Below are 12,500 nucleotides of genomic sequence, written 5' to 3'. Positions count from 1 at the left end.
ATTTAAAGACACAGTGGCTGTATAAATGACAAACCTTGATATCTACATTATGTTCAGGTGTACTGGTATATTAATATATGGACTATGGATCTTTATGTAGATATGACTATAAAGAACTGACTCACTACCAGCTCAGTGGGCATGTCAATAATAATGACGTAATCACAGGTAAATAATTATTTAAGGCATTGAGAAATAAGGATGTAAACAACAATGTAAACAGAAATGTTTCAATACAAAATGGTTGATTTTGTTTTTGTCAGCTTGGGACAGCTTGAACATTCTATGCAAACCTTAGTTGAAGAATGTTGAAGAAATCGACTAACAGGAACCCAGAGGAGAAGTTTGAGGATCTACGATCCAGCAAAGGAGCTTCACGTGGGTCAGTGTGCTCTGAATATCTGATCTGTGTTGCATCTTTTAAAAGACTACGTTACTGAATGTAACCCATAAAGTGCTACTAAGTTGGTAACAAAATTCTGAAAATGTGACGGTACTTTCTAAACCATCTTGGCGGAAGGCCTCAACTTCAGAGAGGAGGAGAATGGTGGTAGAAGAGGTACGCCATCAGGAGGAGGCTGGAAGAAATGCAAAGGCTGTGTCTCTTGTCAAACAGGGACAATGAATTAGGTGGGAAGGACTAGAGAGGAGAGCACTAAGCTGAAGGCAGCTCTGGGAAATGGAGACAAGCACCATAAGCTTCATTATCAGAGCCACATACGATGTGTTACCATCTCCGAAAAACCTCCAGGACTGGTATGGGGAAGACCCAACCTGTGCAACTCTTAGGCATATCTTGACCGGGTGTAAGACCAGCCTCACACAGGGGCGCTACACCTGGAGGCACAACCAGGTCCTCAAAAGTTTGGCAGCAGCTCTGGAGATGAGGAGATCCAACATCAACTCCTCACCTAGGACAGTATCCAACTCCATCCAATCTCGAACATTTATTCGAGAGGGACAGCTATAGCCCAAAAACCACCCAACCAAGCCAAAACTTGGAAAGTTAGCCCTGGCTCAGGATTGGAAGATGCTTGTTGACATTGGCCAGCAACTGATCTTCCCACCAGAGATATCAGCTACAACACTCAGACCAGACTTGGTACTCTGGTCTCCCTCACTCAAAGCTGTCAACATCATTGACCTTATTGTCCCATGGGAGGACTCAACAGTAGAGGCCTACGAGCGCAAGAGGCTGCGATACACAGAGATGGCTGCAGACGCAAGACAACGAGGGTGGAATGTGCAAGTCTACCCTGTGGAATTAGGATGCCGAGGTTTTGTGGCCACTTCTACCATCAGGTTTTTAAAAGACCTTGATATCCAAGGACAGGCACTGCGACAGGCAATCAAATCCATGGCTGAAGCAGCCAAAAGAAGCAGCCGTTGGATCTGGGTGAAGCGGAATGAGCCCTGCTGGGCTCAGAAAACTACTGGACCCAATCACTAATGAATAGCCACCCCACACCCTTTCTCCAAACCCAGGAGTTGAGGGACCAAGGTATGCAGTCAGTTCCAAGCCTGAATCAGGAGAGTGGACGCCCCTGTGGTGCATATAGTCCCATGGACTTGTGATTGGGTATGGGACACAAGCTCGGGCTTGATCACCCTGTAGCTGTTCACCTTTGATGAGGGTGTCTAGTGTTGAAAGGCCGAAACACCCTGATTCAAAGGAACACTATTGATGATGTGTCCTAAATTGACAGAGACAATCCCCACACCTCTCTTACCATCAAGGAAACTCATGTGACTTAACATCTAATGGCACAATAGATAGTAATACCATCTCGTCCAGTGTTTATGAATCTGTGGTACCGAATGTCCCGAAAGTACCGCAGCCATTATTATGGGTCAGCAAGGGTGGGCGGAGCAACAGATTTGCTGTCACATGAGTAAAAAAGAATAATTTGGTTGTGGTTGGAGATTTTTTGGGAATGACCAGAAACACATTACTGACAACCAAAAGCTAGAATGCAATTAATTTCACAGAGCACCTGAAACCAATCTAACACAGCCATGCAGCTCAGTTCACAGAATTCAAAGTGAGCGAGTTTCAATAGTTAACTTTATATTAACCATTTAGGTCATCACAATGTTCATGTCCTGAAAAGTTTCACGTTATTGGTTGTTAATTGCAATGGCAGACGTAGCCGTGTGGTCATGAAATGTTTGCGATGTTCACGAAAATTAAAGTTAGCTTGTTTAGGGCAACGCTGCGATAGTTCATAGCCAGTGAAGCAGTAAAGAGACACATATTAAAAAATTCATATTTAAAACTGCTAGTGTTAACACACAGTGTGCTGCAAGCTCCATGGTTTTCTTTGAGCTGTTTTGCAGATCTGTACACTGCCAGGAACCTACTGCAGTGCACATTACCCATCACCCTGCAAATCCACAAACTAATCATCATGACATGAACACTCAAATGAACACTCTAATGAACACTCTAATATGTTTAGGCCAGTCTTTTCAGTATTCATAACTGTGTGTGTGTGTGTGTGTGTGTGTGTGTGTGTGTGTGTGTGTGTGTGTGTGTATGCTTGTGTTTGTGTATGAGAGAGAGCAACAGAAAAAACAAGGCAGTAACATGAAAGAAAAAAACAGAATGATTAAAGAGAGAATATGAATAAAGTTGGGCAACAGTGAGGGGGGAGTGTGAGTATCTATGTACACTATGTGAGTGTGTGTGTGTGTGTGTGTGTGTGTGTGTGTGTGTGTGTGTGTGTGTGATCATCTGTACCTCTTTAGCTTTGTTTCGGCTCCTCATGTTCTCCGCGATGTACTTGACACTCTCAATGGCCTGTTTGATCTCTGGCGACACAACCGAAAATGCCACCACCGTGTTTATCCCCTGCGGACTCAGCTGGCGACTCACTTTCCCACAATCCACCTCGGGCCCCTCCTTCATCGGATGGCACGGACAGGCCGCTTTCTTCCCCTCTGTCGGGCCTCTCCCCTCAAACTCCAGGCACTTCATCGCCCCCTGCTGGAAACTGCAACTGCTGCTCTTTTTCTTCCCTTCTCCTCCTCTGACTCCACCCCCACCGGTCCCCATCCCGAACGAGCCCCCGCTCTCAGCCACGCCCCCCTTGCCCGAAGCCTCCGATTGGTCAAGGGGGCGGCGCATCAGCATGACGCGGGGCAAGGTCCGGAGGAAGACGGCACGGACCCAACCCGGCATGCTATGCGTGGTGGGCGTGCGGTAGTGCACGTTGAGCACAAACACGGTGATGACGATGGAGAGCGTGACGAAGATCATGGTGAAGAGCAGGTACTCGCCGATGAGGGGGATGACCAGCGACGTGGACGGGATGGTTTCGGTGATGACCAGCAGGAAGACGGTGAGCGAGAGCAGCACGGAGATGCAGAGCGTGACTTTTTCGCCGCAGTCCGACGGCAGGTAGAAGACCAGGACGGTCAGGAAGGAGATGAGCAGACACGGGATGATGAGGTTGATGGTGTAGAACAGAGGCAGACGGCGGATGTAGAAGCTGTAGGTGATGTCTGGGTAGATCTCCTCACAGCAATTGTACTTGATGTCATGCTTGTAGCCTGGAGCGTCAATAATCACCCACTCCCCACTCTCCCAGAAGTCCTTGAGGTTGACCTTGGAGCCAATCAGCACCAGGTCAATCTTGGCCTTGTCATATGTCCACGAGCCGAACTTCATGGAGCAGTTTTGGTAGTCGAACGGGAAGTAAGTGATGTCCATGGGGCAAGAGGACTTAAAGATGGCAGGAGGAACCCACGTGATGGTACCATCGTACTTCAACAGAGCTTTGGTCTTATCTTCCACTAAGAAGTCACCTACAGCGCTGGGGTGGGTTGGGAAGACGTAAATAGGTTTATTTTACACAGAGGTGGTATGATATGAACAAAAATATTGTGATTATTTTGCAATTTTATCACTATATTGTTCTGCAGGTATTCTGAGTCTTCTGTGGGTGTTCTGAGTCTTCTGTAGGTGTTCTGAGTGTTCTGTGGGTGTTCTGAGTGTTCTCTAGTTGTGATGAGTGTTCTATAGATGTTTCGAGTCTTCTGTAGGTGTTCTGAGTGTTCTATAGATGTTCTGAGTGTTCTGTGGGTGTTCTATAGATGTTCCGAGTCTCCTGTAGGTGTTCTGAGTGTTCTATAGATGTTCTGAGTGTCCTGTAGGCGTTCTGAGCGTTCTAAACATGTTCTGAGTGTTCTGAGGGTGTTCTGATCACAGCACACAGGTGAATGATCAGCGGAAGACTCTAGAAGACTCTAGTGGTGTTGCACTGTGGGACTCACTTGTTGTACAGCACAATGTCAGGCCTCCAGATCTTATTGGACGGAACTCTGATGAACTCAATGCCATCAAACTCAGCCGGCAGCCATCTGAGTTTGTAGTCATTCCATATCTACAACAACACGATCCACCATGAGCACAGAGATTCATTTACACACACTATGGCTACTCAGAAACAACATTACATGAATCAATTGACCTGCTCATGCTATATATTATCAATTTTCATATTAGTGTCATACCACTAAATGTATACGATAAATATGCAGGCTTTGTATAGTGACCTTTCCAGAACATTCTCCCCAATCTCAATGCTGTTGTGTGATAAACATAATATATATTTGTTTATTTGGGGATTTGCTTATGACTGGAGGGCCAGCCACTGAGTGAGCCCACAGAAGATTCCTCTCGGTGTGACTCAGAGTCACTCCACATGAACCTCACAGAGGATTTGGATGGGACTGTCTTTCTCAGCCTCTCAGTCTCTCTCTCTCTTTCTCTTTCTTCTTCTGTTTCTTTCTCTCTGCTTTTCTCTGAGTGAGTCACAGCTCATCGCCCTGCTATGAATCTTTTACATGTAACAACACGCCACGTCTCTGCACGCCAGTCCCATGCAGTCAGTCATCTTCATCACCACATGATCCACTCACGCCAGATGACTGCGAGAACCCCCCCCCCCCCCCCCCCCCCCCCCCTCATGCTGCACCCATACGCTACACCGCTGACTGCTGTGAGGGGGAAATCATGAGGGAAAGACTGCGTGTGGAAATAAGGACCCGTAAGAATGTTTACAGCTGTGACAGAAAGCAATACTGTGTGTGAGTGTGTGAGTGTGAGTGTGTGTGTGTGAGTATCTGTCTGTCTGTCTGAGTGCGCGTGCGCATGTGTGTGTGTGTGTCATTTCATGCTAATTCCACCATCAGGCACTGCATATTGTAATTACCCTACACTGCAGGGTGGATATGCATACACATACACACACACACACACACACACACACACACACACACACACACACACACACACAAGCACACAAACACTGCCAAAACTACAATTCACTTCACAGATACTTAAATCAGTTCTGTAACATACGGATGCACACACACACACACACACACACACACACACACACACACAGCTCTGAAATCTAAGTGGATATGGTTATGTCAGTTAATTAAACGGAAATTTAGATTAGTGTAATAAATGAAAAATACTAGTGCAGTGCTGTTCTCAGTCCAAATGAACCGCCTTTAGTTCAGTCCAAATTAACCACCTTCAGTTCAGTCCAAATTAACCACCTTCAGTTCAGTCCAAATTAACCACCTTCAGTTCAGTACAAATTAACCGCCTTTAGTTCAGTCCAAATTAACCACCTTTAGTTCAGTCCAGATGAACCACCTTTAGTGCCAAACAAACCCATTATGCACTTCCTTTATGACATCATATTGACGCTTCACCTAATTATCTAGGAATATTCCCCACAGACCCCTCCCCCACAATATAATGCTGTGTGGTGCAAAATTACTTCTTTAGCTGTTATTTCCCCTGCACACACACAAACGCGCACACGCACGAACACACACACGCACACACATTAGTCATTCGTTCATCTTCCTTATTTCATGTCAATCAATTGTCAGTCTCTCTCTCTCCTCCATAAATTCCTGCCTGTACTGCTTTCTCTCTCTACATACCTCACCTACACACACACACACACACACACACACACACACACACACACACACACACACACACACACATCATATTCCATACTGAAGACATCACTCACATGTCTCAACCACAGGTTGGTTTCCATAATCTGATTGACTTCATCCTGTGGAAAGAGATAAAAAAGAAAAATCTCAATTTATAAAGAATAATATTCTAATAATAATTTAATATTTTCCAACAAACAAAAACCATATAAACCTCCTCAGTACTGTAAGAAACAGAACCTGAACGACCTTTGAACTGCATGTTCTTTTCATATAAAGCAACATATTAAAACATGTCAGTCATGTCTCCAAGTCATTTCTACGAGTCATTTCTCTGAGTCATTTCTCTGAGTCATTTGTCTGAGTCATATCCATGAGTCATATCCATGAGTCATATCCATGAGGCTGTTCCCATGCTGTGCTTGTATTTCAAACATCACTCATCATCAGAAAAACCCTCAGTACTATAAAGCCCATAATAACAGTATATTAAAACCCAAGGATCAGCCAGCAGCACCATACTCAAAGACTCCGCCCCTCAGTAAGCGTGTCCCAATCTGCCCAATCAGAGCCCGTCAGCTCCACCGCAGCGTAGGAGAGAGCCGTCTGGCGCCCGGGGCGGCCTGAGTGCACCACTTAACCGTGAGAGAGCAGACGTGTCAGTTCCGCCGCTCCCTCTGATCTGATGATGACGGTTGGGGGAAAAAACCTATAGTGAGGCGGCGGAAAATGAGAGGCGGAAAAAAAAAACACGGCAAGTTTCCGAGAACCCACAGGAAATGGCAAAGGTGACGGAAGGTGACGGAAGGTGACAGAAGGTGACGGAAGGTGACGGACACTCTGGCGTCCAGGATTTCTGCATTGCTCGTTGCTCGCCATGTGGCTTCTGAAGATTGTACAGCTGATGTAAGAGGGGCCGAAACAAGCTCTCCGCTTCACTCGACTTCTTCATCCTTCTCCCTCCTTCAAACCCCTCCTCTCCTCCTCCTCCTCTTCCTTCTCCTTGCTTTTACAGTTCACCCGCTGTGGATCCAGGGGGAAGTGCTGGAAAACCCTTGGGACACGGAGAGGGTCTCTCACTGCACGTCTGACTCATTCCCATAGTCATGCTCACTAACTTCACTAAAATATCACTTGCACAGTGTTTTTTTGTGTGATTTGTTATGACACATACGACAAGTTAAAAAACTGACAAGTTAGAAATTTGCTGAGCTGCAAAGTCTGTTGTTCTAACATCCTTTGCCATTTCACAGTGTCATGACACATCTTGATGTCACCAAATATATTAAATCAGCTGATGCTGCAGTCAACTTGACATCAAAGGTTTTAAAATGAGGTCTTATGACAACTGGTGGTTGTTATGAATGTTTATGTAAATTACCAGTCAAATGATTGGACACACCTGATCGAATGTGTGATTTTAATAGTAATTAAGGGATTTTATTATAATTTGATGAATATTCAAATTTATTCTATTATAATTTGATGAATATTCGAAACACATGATTTTTCATGCACCATCAGCAAACAGTGTTCTTTTAGATGTGCTCCTAAACCTACAGATGCTCTGCATGTGTGAGGAAGACTTGGAGGCTGATGGCCTAGTGTGATCAGAGAACACCAAGATCGCACATAACTGTCATCAGAGTAAGAATGAATCTAAAATCGAAGATGGTCAATATCTGTTTATCTCGGCAAAGTCACGTTTGTGCTTTTCCACTTTTAACATTTTGCAGAAACTTTAAAGATGGTACATGTGTTCAGACCCTGGACAGGCGCTGTATGTTTATGTCAGTTGTCATGGGCTTATATCAGAGTCTTGTAGGCTCGGCAGTCCTCTCCAGGAACATCGAGGACGTGCTACGTCGGGCCTGACCAGCCACAACAAACCACGCAAATCAGCTAAGTAGAACTTACTTCCCTAACTACCAAACCATTGAGACTGTGTCTGTTAGCCGTGGCAGGTATAAGAATAACAGGGCGATATGTTTTAAAAATCTAATTAAAATTAAATTAAATAATCAACATGAAGTGAGCAGCAATATTAAGCTAAGGCTAGGACTTTTAAACATTAGATCACTTGCATCAAAAGCTGTGATAGTAAACGAAATAATCTCAGATAACAGACTAAACGCACTCTGTTTAACAGAAACATGGGCTAGAGTAGGCGAATATGTAAGTTTTAATGAAGCAGCTCCTCCTGGATACAGTTATGTTCATCAGCCCCGTATCACAGGGCGTGGAGGTGGAGTAGCCACAATATATGACACAGACATAGGTTTTACTGTAAAACCAACCACCTCTATTAACTCATTCGAGGCTTTGATAGGTGAAATAGGCAATAATCGTATAGGCAATAAAACAAAGCTTAAATTAGTGACCATCTATCGACCGCCGGGTCCCTACTCAGAATTTCTTCAGGAATTTGCTGAGTTTCTTTCGGAACTAGTCTTAACCATCGAGAGATTTGTAATTGTGGGTGATTTCAACATTCATTATGAAAATGAATCAGACCCACTGAAAATTGCGTTCGACTCCATACTAGATTCAGTAGGTATAGCCCAAAATGTGACAGGGCCTACCCACCGCTGTAAACACACCTTAGACTTAATACTTACTTACGGATTAAACATAGAACATCTGGCAGTCATCCCCCAAAATGACGCCATTTCAGATCATTTCTTACTAATATATGAAATGACTTTATACAATGTACATCAGATGCGCCATACAAAAACCACGCGCACTATTACATCCGACACTGCAGCAACATTTATAAACTTACTGCCAGAGCTACCGAACACTATGCCACTGCAGCCCAATGAATTGGAACAGGCAACACAACAGTTTTATTCCACACTCAGCAATACCTTAGACAGTGTAGCTCCAATTAAAACAAAATTAATTAGGGAGAAAAAGCTATCACCATGGTATGACGAACACACTCGTCTTCTAAAACAGGCAGCTCGAGCAGCGGAGCGAAAATGGAAATCCACCTCACTAGAAGTGTTTAGAATCACATGGAAAGACGCCATAGTCAAATATAAACATGCCCTAATAAAAGCTAGAGCCGCATACTATTCGACACTAATAGAAAACAACAAGAATAACCCTAGATTTCTCTTCGCGACGGTATCTAAACTAACAAGAAATATCAACGACACTAGTTCTAACACAGCACTTACACACACTAGCGATGAATTTTTAAACTTTTTCAATAATAAAATAGATAATATCCGACTACAGAGTCATAATACATCGCAGCCTAACCTCCAATCCAACCCCAGTAGTTCAGCTATTAGTAACAATGCATCCAAAAATATTACTGAGCTAAATATCTTCAATCCTATATCGCAAAAAGAGCTCACAACATTGATTAATTCGTCTAAGCCTACATCATGTATATTTGACCCAGTTCCAACCCGTCTATTTAAAGACCTACTCCCAGCCACTGCAGGGCCCTTACTTAATATGATTAACTCCTCCCTTAACCTAGGTTACATGCCCAAACAATTAAAATGCGCCGTAATTAGACCCTTGATTAAAAAACAGAATCTCGATCCGCAGATTTTAGCCAACTATAGACCCATTTCTAATCTCCCATTTATCTCTAAAATTTTAGAAAAAGCAGTTTCCAATCAGTTAAACCACTATCTCCAATCAAATAGTATCCATGAAAAGTTCCAATCAGGATTTAGACCAAACCACAGCACTGAAACAGCTTTACTCAGGGTAGTGAATGATCTACTAATATCGGCCGATAATGGGCTCGTCTCGTTCCTTATACTGTTGGATCTTAGTGCAGCTTTTGATACTGTAGACCACAACATTTTGCTGGATAGACTAGAAAACACAGTAGGTATTAAAGGAGTCGCACTCTCCTGGTTTAGATCATATTTAACTGACCGCTTCCAATGTGTAAGTGTTAATAATAAAACCTCTAAATCTGTGCAGGTTAAATATGGTGTCCCACAAGGGACAGTCCTAGGACCACTTCTATTCACACTGTACATGTTACCCTTAGGCGAAATTATGCATAAGCATGACATCAGTTTCCATTCCTACGCAGACGACACTCAGCTATATTTATCGGCAAAACCCGATGATTTAGGCGCAAACAGTAAGATTGAGAAATGTGTAGAAGAGATAAAACATTGGATGGCATGTAACTTTCTAGCACTAAATGCCGATAAAACAGAATTGATAATAGTTGGGTCTAGGGCTGCGAGAGACAAGATACATAATGCAGCATTGAATCTACATTCTTTTACTATAACCCCCAGCGCAGAGGTAAAGAACTTGGGCGTCACAATAGACCCAGATCTCTCGTTCGATACACATATTAATAATATAACTAGGGTAGCGTTCTTTCACTTGCGCAACATTGCCAAAATTAGAAACATATTAAATATTAGTGATGCAGAAAAACTAATCCATGCATTCATATCCTCTCGTTTAGATTATTGCAACAGTCTCCTAGCTGGATGTTCTGGTAAATCGATAAACAAACTCCAGCTGGTTCAGAACGCAGCAGCACGAGTTTTAACAAAAACTAAAAAGTTTGATCACATTAGTCCCGTACTATCGTCATTACACTGGCTGCCAATTAGATTCCGTATTGACTATAAAATACTTTTATTAACATATAAAACGCTGCATGGCTTAGCTCCAGACTATCTTAGTGAACTTATTGAACAATATAACCCAGCGCGTTCACTTCGCTCGCAGGACGCAGGGTTATTAACTGTTCCTAGGATCAAAAAGATCACAGCAGGTGGAAGAGCCTTTTCTTTTAAAGCTCCACAATTGTGGAATAATCTTCCTGCCTCTATTCGGGACTCAGACACAGTCTCAATGTTTAAAACTCGATTAAAGACTCATCTGTTTAGTTTGGCCTTTGATTAATCTGTTACATATTTACTACATCTCGTATCTTTTCTCCGAGGTTCACCTGGAGAGTAACATTGCAGTCGGAGCCTACAATACCAGCATCGCTGCTCCGACACGGAATGAAAGCCTGGCATCAACAGACATTTACAGTGACAATATCATAACCCAGAACTTTCATTTTTACCTTTACTTAGTCTGATTGTGTGATTTGTGTGTGACTTGTGTATTTGTCTGTATTTTGTGTAATCTGTGTGTTAACGGGCCGCCCAATGGAGGATGGGTTCCCTTTTGAGTCTTGGTTCTCCCGAGGTTTCTTCCTATTCCCCACTATCTTAGGGAGTTTTTCCTCGCCACTGTCGCCCTTGGCTTGCTCATTAGGGTTCTGGACCCGTAGTATTGTTAACCTTTTAAATCCTGTAAGGCGCTTTGTGACAACATGTGTTGTGAAAAGCGCTATACAAATAAACTTTGATTGATTGATTGATTGTAGCCCTTCAAATGGCCTTCAATAGAGCATCATAAAGTGTACAATGTCCAGTTTAATTTGAAGCTATTTACAGCCTCAGTAGGTAAACGATATTGGAGATCCAGCTTTTATTGCATGCAGTAAAACAAATCCTCATTAAATTTCAAATCAAAGTGACATATTTAGTGTTTGGTTATGAATTCTTTTTCAGTTGATGACTGCAGCCACAGACGCCATATGTGGGGCGCGACGCCTCCAGCCATGAGGGGAAGTGCAAGGACGTAAACAGGAAGCTCATGTAAACAACGCGAATTTAAAAGCAATTAGGCTGCCTTGGTGAGAGTGGGTGGAGACTGGGCGGTGAGTGGGCGGGGTTAGCAAGGCAGGCACGCCAAAATAGCTCTTACCACTTTGACGAGCTGAGAGATGGAGACCTCAAACTCCACCGTCACCGGGTCCGACACGTTCTCCACCGGCCGGATGAACTGATTATACCTCCGGAACAAGCGGCGAAACAGTCTGTCCTCTCCCTTAGATGATACACACTCTACACACACACACACACACACACACACACACAGGCACAAACACACACGCACACACACACACACGCACAGGCACACGCACACACACACACACAGGCACACACACAAACACAAACACACACATAAACACGCACACACACACACACACACGTGGAGAGTTTAGCACTGTAAAACTACATGTAGTGTGTGCTCTAATGAAAGTGGCATTGCTGTATATATGCACAACGTATAGCAGAACTGCACGTGTTGGATTCATACATATTACACTGGATGTGTGCAGAGAGAAACACCACGGAAACGTGTCACAGGTCATGTGACATCTTCATTTGATCTAGACGGCAGTCCGAGTCGCGGTGCAAGATCCGTGATGAGACAGAGCTGCTGTAGTGCTGTTACTCTGGTCTACCACAGCGCTCTCATGGAGAAGACAGAAGAAGACAGACTGCTAACGTCTCCTTAGTTACACAGTCGTTTGCTGTGGACTCCTTAATGAACAACCTGCTTTTGAAAAAAGGGCAGGTGACGTCTGGATGCTGTAAACTTACGAGTAAACAAACAAAAAATAGTGTTTGCATGAACTGGTGCATTTACATTGTAAATACCTATTAAGA

The 12,500-nt window shown here is 43.7% G+C and overlaps 1 protein-coding gene across 1 annotated transcript in view; it reads right to left on the bottom strand.

The window, feature by feature from the left end:
• Positions 1-12,500, bottom strand: part of chrna6 (cholinergic receptor, nicotinic, alpha 6) — a 24,282-nt gene that overhangs the window by 1,843 nt on the left and 9,939 nt on the right. Inside the window, exons 2-5 of the mRNA XM_077017605.1 lie at positions 11,752-11,891; positions 6,063-6,107; positions 4,276-4,385; positions 2,741-3,815 (exon numbers count right to left, since the gene is read on the bottom strand). Coding sequence (XP_076873720.1) covers positions 2,741-3,815; positions 4,276-4,385; positions 6,063-6,107; positions 11,752-11,891 — 1,370 coding nt within the window. The remainder of the gene's footprint in view (positions 1-2,740; positions 3,816-4,275; positions 4,386-6,062; positions 6,108-11,751; positions 11,892-12,500) is intronic.

This window comes from Brachyhypopomus gauderio, chromosome 1, assembly GCF_052324685.1.
Source record: "Brachyhypopomus gauderio isolate BG-103 chromosome 1, BGAUD_0.2, whole genome shotgun sequence".
NCBI classification, from domain to species: domain Eukaryota; kingdom Metazoa; phylum Chordata; class Actinopteri; order Gymnotiformes; family Hypopomidae; genus Brachyhypopomus; species Brachyhypopomus gauderio.
The sequence above is the reverse complement of the archived record's forward strand: the minus strand, read 5'-3'. Positions and strand labels throughout refer to the sequence as shown.